Source organism: Esox lucius, chromosome 5 (assembly GCF_011004845.1).
Source record: "Esox lucius isolate fEsoLuc1 chromosome 5, fEsoLuc1.pri, whole genome shotgun sequence".
NCBI lineage: Eukaryota > Metazoa > Chordata > Actinopteri > Esociformes > Esocidae > Esox > Esox lucius.
The window spans coordinates 2,203,983-2,217,500 of record NC_047573.1 but is presented as its reverse complement, the minus strand read 5'-3'; the positions used below and the strand labels follow the sequence as shown (position 1 = coordinate 2,217,500).

At 45.2% G+C, this 13,518-nt stretch overlaps 1 protein-coding gene across 1 annotated transcript in view; it reads right to left on the bottom strand.

The window, feature by feature from the left end:
- sptlc3 (serine palmitoyltransferase, long chain base subunit 3) overlaps window positions 1-13,518 on the bottom strand; it is a 42,128-nt gene that overhangs the window by 18,446 nt on the left and 10,164 nt on the right. Inside the window, exons 5-6 of the mRNA XM_013131825.3 lie at window positions 5,095-5,219; window positions 3,768-3,861 (exon numbers count right to left, since the gene is read on the bottom strand). Coding sequence (XP_012987279.1) covers window positions 3,768-3,861; window positions 5,095-5,219 — 219 coding nt within the window. The remainder of the gene's footprint in view (window positions 1-3,767; window positions 3,862-5,094; window positions 5,220-13,518) is intronic.

The following is a 13,518-nucleotide window of genomic DNA, read 5'->3' as shown; positions in this document are numbered from 1 at the left end:
GGTTGAGGTGTTTTATGGAGAGTAGATGGAGGGTGGAGGTGTTTTATGGAGAGTACATGGAGGGTGGAGGTGTTTTATGGAGAGTAGATGGAGAGTGGAGGTGTTTTATAGAGAGTAGATGGAGGGTTGAGGTGTTTTATGGAGAGTAGATGGAGGGTTGAGGTGTTTTATGGAGAGTAGATGGAGGGTGGAGGTGTTTTATGGAGAGTACATGGAGGGTGGAGGTGTTTTATGGAGAGTAGATGGAGGGTGGAGGTGTTTTATGGTGGGTGGACGGAGGTGTTTTATGGAGAGTAGATGGAGGGTGGAGGTGTTTTATGGTGGGTGGACGGAGGTGTTTTATGGAGAGTAGATGGAGGGTGGAGGTGTTTTATGGAGAGTACATGGAGGGTGGAGGTGTTTTATGGAGAGTACATGGAGGGTGGAGGTGTTTTATGGAGAGTAGATGGAGGGTGGAGGTGTTTTATGGTGGGTGGACGGAGGTGTTTTATGGAGAGTAGATGGAGGGTGGAGGTGTTTTATGGTGGGTGGACGGAGGTGTTTTATGGAGAGTAGATGGAGGGTGGAGGTGTTTTATGGAGAGTACATGGAGGGTGGAGGTGTTTTATGGAGAGTAGATGGAGGGTGGAGGTGTTTTATGGTGGGTGGACGGAGGTGTTTTATGGAGAGTAGATGGAGGGTGGAGGTGTTTTATGGTGGGTGGACGGAGGTGTTTTATGGAGAGTAGATGGAGGGTGGAGGTGTTTTATGGAGAGTGGAGGTGTTTTATGGAGAGTAGATGGAGGGTGGAGGTGATTTATGGAGGGTAGACGGAGGGTGGAGGTGTTTAATGAAGGGTAGACGGAGGGTGGAGGTGCTTAATGGAGAGTAGATTGAGGGTGGAGGTGTTTTATGGAGAGTACATGGAGGGTGGAGGTGTTTTATGGAGAGTGGAGGTGTTTTATGGAGAGTAGATGGAGGGTGGAGGTGATTTATGGAGGGTAGACGGAGGGTGGAGGTGTTTAATGAAGGGTAGACGGAGGGTGAAGGTGCTTAATGGAGAGTAGATTGAGGGTGGAGGTGTTTTATAGAGGGTAGACGAAGGGTGGAGGTGTTTTAATGGAGGGTAGATGGAGGGTGGAGGTGTTTTATTGAGAGTAGATTGAGGGTGGAGGTGTTTTATGGAGAGTACATGGAGGGTTGAGGTGTTTTATGGAGGGTAGACGGAGGGTGGAGGTGTTTTATGGAGGGTAGATGGAGGGTGGAGGTGTTTTATGGAGGGTAGACGGAGGGTGGAGGTGTTTTATGGAGAGTACATGGAAGGTGGTGGTGTTTTATGGAGAGTAGATGGAGGGTGGAGGTGTTTTATGGAGGGTAGACGGAGGGTGGAGGTGCTTAATGGAGAGTAGATTGAGGGTGGAGGTGTTTTAGGGAGAGTACATGGAGGGTGGAGGTGTTTTATGGAGGGTAGACGGAGGGTGGAGGTGTTTTATGGAGGGTAGACGGAGGGTGGAGGTGTTTTATGGATGGTAGACGGAGGGTGGAGGTGTTTAATTAAGGGTAGACGGAGGGTGGAGGTGCTTAATGGAGAGTAGATTGAGGGTGGAGGTGTTTTATGGAGAGTACATGGAGGGTGGAGGTGTTTTATGCAGGGTAGACGGAGGATGGAGGTGTTTTACGGAGAGTAGATGGAGGGTGGAGGTGTTTTATGGAGAGTACATGGAGGGTGGTGGTGTTTTATGGAGGGTAGACGGAGGGTGGAGGTGTTTAATGAAGGGTAGACGGAAGGTGGAGGTGCTTAATGGAGAGTAGATTGAGGGTGGAGGTGTTTTATGGAGGGTAGAAGGAGGGTGGAGGTGTTTAATGAAGGGTATACGGAAGGTGGAGGTTTTTTATTGAGGGTAGATGGAGGGTGGAGGTGTTTTATGGAGAGTAGATGAAAGGTGGTGTTTGCCTGGATGGCGGGTGGAAATGTTCTGAAGTGAAGTGTAGACCGAGGGTGGGGGTGTTATGTAGAGGTCCCTTAAGTGATGGTAGCCAGGAGGTCCCTTAACTGAGGGTAGCCAGGAGGTCCCTTAACTGAGGGTAGCCAGGAGGTCCCTTAACTGGCTCAGCTTGTACCTGTCAGCACACATTTGTAGCCAGATATGATGTCAGATATGCTCATCTGTCCTGTCTGCTGAGAGGGACATAGAGAAGGAAAATACCTCACCATGCAGGCCAAACAAACAACTCTGCTGTCTGTCAGAGGTTGGCTGCAGGTTCTTGGACTTATTTTAGCAATGCTTCTAACAAGCCAGGAAGAGAAAAGAGACACAGAAAGACATGATCATTGATAGAGACCTACACACCCACGCGCACAACACACACTAATACACACCCACGCACACAACACACACTAATACACACCCACGCACACAACACACACTAATACACACCCACACACACAACTCACACTAATACACACCCACGCGCACAACACACACTAATACACACCCACACGCACAACACACACTAATACAAACCCACGCGCACAACACATGCACTAATACACACCCACGCACACAACACACACTAATACACACCCAAGCGCACAACATACACTAATACACACCCACACACACACAACACATACACTAATACACACCCACGCACACAACACACACTAATACACATCCACGCGCACAACACACACTAATATACACCCACACACACAACACATACACTAATACACACCCACGCACACAACACACACTAATACACACACACAACACATACACTAATACACACCCACACACACTATTACACCCCATATAGACCATACCACCAAGATCCAGCATAGATCAGGCTCTCCGTCAAATTGTATGAACTAGCAGGTAAGACACTGATTAGAGAGGCGAACAATATGCCAATGGAATATTGTTGGCAGAACTACAGGGTTTTATGGCCAGGTTTGGTCAAAGTCTGTATGTGACAGCCAACCTGCCTTATTGGATAGGGTGGCAAAAAGGAAGACACTGCTCAAGAAAGTCCATCTTGAACTCTATTGGAAATATGGCAAAAAGACTTTGTAGCCCTGTGTCTTCATGTTTTATGTTGTAACAAACTTAAGTTTACCTTTCAGCCCTATATTACAACAAATGCAAAACACACCGCCCTCTACATGAAAGCTGAAACTGGGACAAAAGTTCAGGTTTCAGCATGACAACAAATCTGAAGCAAACTACCAAATGTCACGTAACAAGACATGGCTCCAATAAACGGATAACCATCAGAACACACTTAAGGTACATCTAGTACTTACAACAACGGAACGATGCTAATCTGGCGCAAATGAAGTGGTTGTAAACTGGCTGTGAGTCTAGATAACGGTCAATGCTGTACCTTTTACCATTGTACCATGCAGGCATGTAGGCACTGATAGAGGTTGACCGAGTCGTCAAGCCGGTTTGAGTTTCCCCACTAACAAGTCAGCGATCACACAGATGACGTGTTTCACCAGGATGTGTTGGGTTTCACAAGGGTTGGTTGTCTTTCACCAGGATGTGTTGGGTTTCACAAAGGTTGGTTGTCTTTCACCAGGATGTGTTGGGTTTCACAAGGATTGGTTGTGTTTCACCAGGATGTGTTGGGTTTCACAAGGGTTGGTTGTGTTTCACCAGGATGTGTTGGGTTTCACCAGGATGTGTTGGGTTTCACAAGGGTTGGTTGTGTTTCACCAGGATGTGTTGTGTTTTAGCAGGACGTGTTGTACTTGAGTAATTCAGTTAGACAGTTTGTCTACTTACTGTTGTGCTTGAACACCCGGATGGTTGCCCCTGACAACCTGGCCCCCAAGATCAGTGACGTGTGATTCAGTTCATCACTCAGAATCAGACATCCCTGGAGACAAGAAGCAGAGCAGGTAAGGCAGGTGTTACCGTTTTACCTATAAATACCAACAGGGTTTTAGCATTAATTATAATTATATATTTACACTATTGACACTAACTACACTGTTGTTACACTACTGCTAGACAATATTATACTATTAACACACTATCAATATAATATGACCAGTTATTTAATATTAGGTGAAGGAAGTGGGACCAGGACAGTTGGCGCTGTGTAGCTAAATCCTATCCCCCAACAACAATGCTGACTCTCCAGCTTCCCCTTGCCCAGGTCGCCACGCCCCTAAACCCACACAAACTCCCTGAAAGACGGTGAGCTGTCAGGGCTGGTCCTTAAGCTTGGCACGCGGACCAGCTCAGTGGGCGTCGCCCACACAGCAACACCCGTCACATTGGCTTGGTGCCCTGAGGCCCGACAGGCCTGCTGGCTGACCGCCTGGGACGTCCCTGGTACACCATCACCCTGACAACAATCAGGCCTTTATCCAATCAGCTAGTCCCCAACCAGACCATGTTGGCTTGGAGACCTGCTCATCCACCCTGGGGGCCTCAAAGGAGACAACTCCACTAGAGACTAGTAAACGTTCCCACGCGCACACACACACACACACACACACACACACACACCCTCCATATCCCCATTGGCCTCCACCTGTCTGGTCCAATCAGCAGCAGCTTTACTCTGGTGTTGCCCGCAGTAACCCCGGGCCGTTCTCTGTGGGCCGGGCAGCGTGAGCTGGGCTCAGAAGCCTTGTGTGTTCATATTAAATGAATTAGCTTGTGTGGCAGCGTAGCAGAGCAGGGGGGTAATCAGGCCTTGAAGCACTGCCCCGCCCTCCCCTGGCACACACTGCCCTGCCCTCCCCTGGCACACACTGCCCTCTCCTGTCTACAGACGCCTTTGACTGAGGCTGTGTGTGTGTGTGTGTGTGTGTGTGTGTGACTGCCCACAGCCCCCCTGCCTGTAGCCCCTGGCTAACGTTGGGTTTAATTAAGGTTTTAATTAACAGGCTTAGCTTCTTTCTACTCCACTGTATGTGAGGTGGACCAATTAGACCCCATTCCCTACAGAGTCCACTACGTTCAGCCCGCTCCACAGAGCACTAGGGAGGTGGATAACATTTGGGACGCGGTGTGAATTCATAGGATTCTCAGTGATTTAAGCCTTGTGATCACTAGATCAGCGTACAGTTGCATAAATAAATACATGTTTAAGACCCACCTTGCCAACTAGTGCCGGTATGTTCGTAGAGTTGGTGGCAAAGCCCATTCCTAAGACCATAGCGGATTCCACTCCCAAGAACTCGGCCACCAGCTCCTCCAGCTCCTGGTGGATACCCAGGTTACCTGATGGAAGACGAAATGGATAAGAATGAGATGAAACTGGCCACTGATTTTCGTGATCTGGTTTAATGCATGTCCCAGCAATGACTGCCACTAACTGCTTTTTTATTGTAATAACAGATACAGCTTTATGGTATGAAAACATTGAGAGAGCGTCGTGGTCAACACACTCTGGACTATAAAATGGTGGGACAGCTCAAAAACGAAATCATCTTGCTGGCCGTCAAAAGCTGCCAAGCTGAAACTGTCTTGCTATAGGACAGGATGTCACAGGGCCTGCTAAAGTGTATACAGTACATTGGATGACTGTAGCAAACAAATTCTTGTAGGAGTAAGAACAGATGTCCCTCTGTGCTGTGGAAATGTGTTGGGCCAGGTCGACCTAGTTGGCTTGGGGATTGAATCTAGCATCCTACTTATGCAATATTCATGGCAATATAAGAGCCAGGTAATATTCATGGCAATATAAGAGCCAGGTAATATTCATGGCAATATAAGAGCCAGGTAATATTCATGGCAATATAAGAGCCAGGTAATATTCATGGCAATATAAGAGCCAGATAATGTTCATGGCAATATAAGAGCCAGGTTATAAACCCAAACCCTGTTCAATGCATCACCCTGGTGCTCTGCAGATTCTACAAACTGCTTTGCAAAGGTTTGCAACAAGTTGAGTGACAGCTGACTAATGTAAAAACTAATTCCGTAGACAATTTCAATGAAGTCTCTATAAATACTGTGTAACAGTCCAATCCATTACACCCCTCGTGGCGCAAAAGCCCAATTTCGGCTAAACCCGGTTGGCTCTAACTAAATCTGACAGGTGTGGAGCAGAAATTATTCCTGAAGACCAATCAGATAGCAATTGCTCTCATGCAAGTGCAATGAACATTCCGGCGTAGTCCATGGCCCAATCTGAGTCCATGAAACAACACCTAACTTCTTTCCAAAATGGAGTTTGAAGTCAGGATAGTGGCAGCTCATTAAGAATATCACTCCAGGCATGACATTCAATAAAGAAATAACTGAAGAGTCCCTTTAAGTCCCAAATAAGCTAAGAGGTTTTATTGCATCAAACACGGGTCCCAAATCCCTGTGGTTAAAGTCTAGTAATGGCTGAACTCTGATAGTGGACGCACAGGCCCTTCAGACTCAACACATTCCCTCAGCACAGAGGGACATTTGATTTTTACACTTCACTGACATTTGATGAATTCACTTCACTCATCCAATCCTTACACTTTGGACATGCAAACCTTGAAAGAGCTGCAAACCTGGGGGTTTGGACTGAGCCAGAGAGGCGTAGAGAGGGGAGGAAAAGCCAAATAAGACCAGCTGGTTGAATGGCTGTTCACTAGAAAAGGTGAGACAATGCAGGAAATAATTATATTTAAGTCCCAGGTGATATCTGATCCATGGTTCATGCGGCTGTGTAAATAGCTCTTTGGAAATCCTCCACAGTGCCAATCTGTTAAACCCAGGGTTGCTTTAACTGAACTGACAGGTGTGGAACAGAATTCATTTAGAAAAATTAATCAGACTGTAATCTTCCTCTGAATATTACATGCTGTTTTTTGCGGATTCCAATTTAAACCCATAAACACAGGACATTTTGTCAGGGAGAGAGTTTTGTTTGCAGTTATCATCATCCTCTGTTCCTCAGTGCAGGCAGATAAAACAAGAAATACTGATCTAATTACAAGGCTCAAAACAATAGGGGTTGAATGTAAATATATTTTATTTCCAGTCAGAGGCGATATGGACTGGACAGTGGTATATAACTGACCTAGTACTACGTAAGGGACACTCACTTTCACACTATGGCTATAATAGAACAGCTAGAATTGGATTTATTTGCTTGTAAAAATTTGACAACCTCTACAAACTAGCAACAGCCGTTGCCTCTGGTAACTTGACTGTGTCTGCAATTCCGGTCACCAGAAGGAGGTAGAGATACAACACCTTTCAAAGTACAGGTTCTCACCACGTCCACATGGGATTCACTATACAATCACTTCGTTCAAGGCAAATGAGGCTCGAGCAAGCCTTTCAGGCCATATAATCACAGTCAGACCTAAAGAATCTGACCCACACCACCATAGGCAAGGTGAACAGATATAGCAGATAATAATAATTGCTACATAATTGAGGTAAACTAATATACTGACTCTCCCTTTATCTGAAGGCTAGTTCTCAGTACTGACTCCTCCCAATTTATCTGAGGGCTAGTTCTGAATAATGATTACTCCCTATTTATCTGAGGGCTAGTTCTGAGTAATGACTCCTCCCTCTTTATCTGAAAGCTAGTTCTGAGTAATGATTACTCCCTATTTATCTGAGGGCTAGTTCTGAGTAATGACTCCTCCCTCTTTATCTGAGGGCTTGTTCTAATTACTGACCCCTCACTCTTTATCTGAGGGCTTGTTCTAATTACTGACCCCTCCCCCTTTATCTGAAGGCTAGTTCTGAGTACTGACTCCTCCCAATTTATCTGAGGGCTAGTTCTGAGTACTGACTCCTCCCTCTTTATCTGAGGGCTAGTTCTGAGTAATGACTCCTCCCTCTTAATCTGAGAGCTAGTTCTGAGTAATGATTACTCCCTATTTATCTGAGGGCTAGTTCTGAGTAATGACTCCTCCCTCTTTATCTGAGGGCTTGTTCTAATTACTGACCCCTCCCTCTTTATCTGAGGGCTAGTTCTGAGTACTGACTCCTCCCTCTTTATCTGAGGGCTAGTTCTAAGTACTGACTCCTCCCTCTTTATCTGAGGGTTAGTTCTAAGTACTGACTCCTCCCTCTTTATCTGAGGGCTTGTTCTAATTACTGACCCCTCCCTCTTTATCTGAGGGCTATTTCTAAGTACTGACTCCTCCCTCTTCATCTGAGGGTTAGTTCTAAGTACTAACCCTCAGATAAAGTGTCTTATATTACCTAGAAGTAATTGCAGCGTAGCCCTACTTAAGATAGTCAGGGTCTTAATTGCTTTGTGCAACGGTCTGATTTAGATGTCTATCTACTATAGCTAAGTCATAGTCAAAGTCTATTTTTGTGAAACCGGGGTCTAGAATACAGTTTAGGTTCTAGAATACAGGTCAGGGTCTAGGATGCAGATCAGGGTCTAGAATACAGGTCAGGGTCTAGAATACAGTTTAGGTTCTAGAATACAGATCAGGGTCTGTGCACGCTAAGCGCTTAGGATCAGCACCTGTCCCAATAAACTGCAGAGTGCACTAAAAGTGGTGTTCTATTTGGGCCTTTATAGCCACTCCTCAATCCATCTTAACCTGTGCTTTGAGCCTGAGTGGTGGAGGAAATTGCAGGAATTGATTTTATTTGGCAGGAGCACAATGGAAATCCCGTAATGTCATGGAAGGGGTTGATAAATGTGACTATAGATTCAGTAATACCGAGGAACCCTCCACCATCACACCATGACTCAGTCCCAGTGTTGCCAACCCAAAGCACTGAGGTATCCTGCTCCCAGAGCCGTTTGTGCCATCTGGCCATAACTATAATGATAGTGTCAGAAACTGATCTGGGACCTGCCGACTAATGGGAAGCATTTACAAGAGTTATTAGCAGTTGTCATCCTCTAAAAAGACCAGTAACAAAAGTAACCCAGGCATGTTGACCAATGTCACCCTGCCTGGTGTTCTGTCCTGCCCTCTGTAAATGAGTGTTTGGAGAGGTTAGGCATTGATACAACAGTCGCGACTCAAGCTGCACCCTTTTCCCTAAGTAGTAAACTACTTTTGACCAGGACCCTGTGGGTGGATTAGTGCACTACTTTTGACCAGGACCCTATGGGTGGATTAGTGCACTACTTTTGACCAGGGCCCTATGGGTGGATTGGTGCACTACTTTTGACCAGGACCCTGTGGGTGGATAAGTGCACTACTTTTGACCAGGACCCTGTGGGTGGATTGGTGCACTACTTTTGACCAGGACCCTGTGGGTGGATTGGTGCACTACTTTTGACCAGGACCCTGTGGGTGGATTGGTGCACTATGGGGTGAGTAAGGCACCATTAGGGATGGGCTACAGATCAGTACACAGACCCAGCCCAAGGTAAACAAAGGGACTTGATTCAGGTTGAGTTTCCCCCAGAGAGATGGGAGACAGCCGGCAACAGCCAGACTCACCCTGTTAGTAGAGAGCCAGTCTGTCTGGTGGAATTACTGACTGTCTCATTGGATGTAGATCACAGGGAAACAGACACACAAACCTATTTTACTATACTTCTGAGGGTGTGTAATTAACTTTACTATTATTCAAATTCCTATTTTCCATAACCAATAATTCTAACCACAACCCCAAAAACCTAACCTTAACTCCTAACCCTAATCCTGCACCGTGAACCCCATTTCTACCCATAAACATAACTAGAACCCCTTAATCTAACACCAAGCCTGATTTCTTGCCAGTCTTACTGGTAAAATGTCACCTGATTTGCGTGTATAGAAAGAAACTGTCCCATCACCAAGGCTAGTCTACAAATCAGTGCATTTATACAGGATATTAGAGGTGTCCCTGTTCAACCCAGTCACCGAGCATCATCAATGATTCATGTTTAATAGGATCTCATGGGAGAAAAGTGCGGTTGGTATTCCAAGGCACTCTCTCTCCAACCACTCTCTCTCCACCCGCTCTCTCTACCCATTCTCTCTCTACATCCACTCCACCCATTCTCTCTCTCCACCCATTCACTCTCTACAACCACTCTCTCCACCCACTCTCTCCACCCATTCTCTCTCTACAACCACTCTCTCTCTCCACCTTCTCTCTCTCTCCAACCACTCTCTCCACCCATTCTCTCTCTCTCCAACCACTCTCTCCACCCATTCTCTCTCTCTCCAACCACTCTCTCCACCCATTCTCTCTCTCTCCAACCACTCTCTCTACACCCATTCTCTCTCTCTCCAACCACTCTCTCTACACCCATTCTCTCTCTCTCCAACCACTCTCTCGACACCCATTCTTTCTCCACACCAACTCTCTCCACCCACTCTCACCCCATCCCACCCACTCTCTCTCTGTCCACCCCCTCTCCAACTCCACTCTCTCTCCACCCACTCTTTCTCTCTCCACCCTCTCTCTTTACCCTGAAATACCCTGTATTTATCATTTGGAAAAATACAACATCTAAATAAATCACAAAACTGAATAATGGATTGTGTGGTAAAGGAATAAGAGGAGGGGGTGAGGGAGGACTTGCTCTACCCAGACAAACATAAATATAAGTAATGATAAGGTTTATTTATTACTCTCCGTTCCTCTCCTCTTTTAGAGATAAGGTGAGCGAATGTCCCAAATGGGAACCTGCTCACTAGTAGGGCACTTTCCCCCAAAGGGAAGTAGTCAAATGTAGAGCACTAACAAATAAGGTCCATATGGTATCAACAGTGAGCCAGAGCACATCTGAAGGACCAAGATAAGTATGAACTGTTGTCGTAGTACGGATAGTCTTTCTGTACTGTGACTGTGTAAATATAGTACAGAGTTGTTGTGTAAATATAGTACAGAGTAGTTGTGTAAATATAGTACAGAGTAGAAGCAATAGTAGTAGTAGTAGTAATTTCCCTATATAATATATTAATTATAAACAAAGCAGTAGTTATTGTGGTATGAGTTTTACTGTAGTGTGTTAATTTGCATACATTTATATTGTAGAAGTAGTCTGAACAATGAACTGGCGCAATGAGCATAACCAATGAGCCTGAACAACGAGCTTAAACAATGAGTTGGAACAATGAGGCTGAACAATGGGCCTGAAAAACGAGCCTGACCAATCAACTGGAACAATGAGCCTGAACAATGAGCCAGTCTGGTTGGTAGACTGTCAGGTGCTGGTTGGTAGACTGTCAGGGGCTGGTTGGTAGACTGTCAGGGGCTGGTTGGTAGACTGTCAGGGGCTGGTTGGTAGACTGTCAGGGGCTGGTTGGTAGACTGTCAGGGGCTGGTAGGTAGACTGTCAGGGGCTGGTTGGTAGAGTGTCAGGGGCTGGTTGGTAGAGTGTCAGGGGCTGGTTGGTAGAGTGTCAGGGGCTTGTTGGTAGACTGTCAGGGGCTGGTTGGTAGAGTGTCAGGGGCTGGTTGGTAGAGTGTCAGGGGCTTGTTGGTAGACTGTCAGGGGCTGGTTGGTAGAGTGTCAGGGGCTGGTTGGTAGAGTGTCAGGGGCTGGTTGGTAGAGTGTCAGGGGCTTGTTGGTAGACTGTCAGGGGCTGGTTGGTAGACTGTCAGGGGCTGGTTGGTAGACTGTCAGCGGCTGGTTGGTACACTGTGGCCCCAGAGACTTTTAAGACTGACAGCAGTCTAATAACAGGAACTGAGTTGCAGCAAAGACAGATATTCCTTCTAACAGACATCTAAGGAACATGGTTATCGGATGTTTTCAACAAATTACACTCCCAAAAAAGCTGATTACCTGAGCTGGGGCCCTGGTTTTGTTGTCATAACACCATGAAGACACCTTGACACAAACCATTGTTCTGGTTTGAAAAAGGAGGGTAGACAAGGAGACCAAAAAATTTGGAACACGATTAGCTTTTATCATCTCAGATAAACTCGGTTAAACCATTTTGAGAACAAAACCAATGACTCAGATCTTACCCTACCTTAGCCAATCTGCCTCCAAAACTGGTTTCACCTCATGTACAGTAGATTTCAAAACTTAATCATTGTTAATTGTCATTTTTATGCCAGATCTGTTAATTTGCCCTGAGGGAATTTATTTACACCAGGAGTTCCCAATTCCTGGCCAATTCACACCAGTATAGAAAATATTTTGGTCAGAACCCGAGGAAAACAGGTGATTGATATCACTATTCACCTGCTTTGGATATTATCAAACACTGTGGTGCTTTCACAGAGAGCTGGGCGACAAATCCACTATATTTCTTGGACACTTTTCTCGACCCCCCTCACACTTGGATTAGCCATTGACACTGTATAATGAGTGCATTTATAGTCTGTGACTCGGTTTATGTGTGCATGTATTGTATATGTAAACTCTATCTACATTTAGACAACCGTTTAAAATCTGGATAGCATTTCCTCATGTTTCTCAGACAGCATGACCTTGTTACACACATACATCCACACACGAGGGACCACTAGGTAATGATCCAGGCATTACTGGTTTCCTTCATACTTTACATAATTTAACAGGGATTGAATAATTCATTCAATGTTACAGCCGCTACCAAGTTAATTAAAGATTCTGGTTGTTATAATTCAAGAGAAAGATTATACAGTAAATGAGTGGCTGTAGGATAAGAGAAATATCCTACAGTGTAAACCCCAATCTGGTCTCATTGCTCAAAACATTTGAGGAATCTGGCGGCGCTGAATATATTTGAGGACAGGTAGTTAATAATTTGTTGGTGGTCATTACTCAAACCAGTTACGTCTAACGGCTGAGTTGTATGAGCTTAAAAAAACAAACATTGTGTAACTTGGTGGATTTTTTTAAATAGAGGAATTTATATTTAGGTAACGGTTGCAAAAATAATTTACCTTATTTACTCATTCCAACAAATTGACTCATTCCAACAGATTACTTTAGAAAACATTTGTGTTTGCTCTTTGTGTAGCTAAGATTAACCAATCAGACAATGTACATGGAAAACAAAGGATAATGAAACAATTCTAAAATATCAACTTGCAGTAAAGCATGATGGGACATTATTCATTTTACACTGGAATCAGAAAAACCTTGAACTGGACATGATGTGAAACCTTCCCCTGAACTGTTAAATGGCCCAATGACGAAGACCTATAAGGACCATAAGGTGACAGTCTGATGGAAATAACAACGTCCAGGTGATGACATTACGAAACTAAACCCACGCCTGCAGTAAAGTCAAGTAGAAGAGAGGAATTTATGATGCTGATAGAACTACAGTGGGTGTAAACATGGACTGCTCCTGTGAACGGAGGCTCTCTGGGAGTACAAATACAGGTCAGCAATCTTGACAGAAGCTTTTTGTGTGGATTTTACACACACACAAACACACACACACACACACACACGCACACGCACACACACACACGCACACACACGCACACACGTGCCTCCATGGCGGAGGAGTGGGAGTGGCTCAAGTTGATAGATAAAGCCTATTTTTTTAAAGGCAACCTGCCCACTATGTAATTCACTACTACAGGTCACAGCCAAAATGTACACACCCTAACCCTAATCTAAACCATAACCCTAATCTAAACCCTAACCTAATCTAAACCCTAACCTAATCTAAACCCTAACCTAATCTAAACCCTAACCCTAATCTAAACCCTAACCTAAT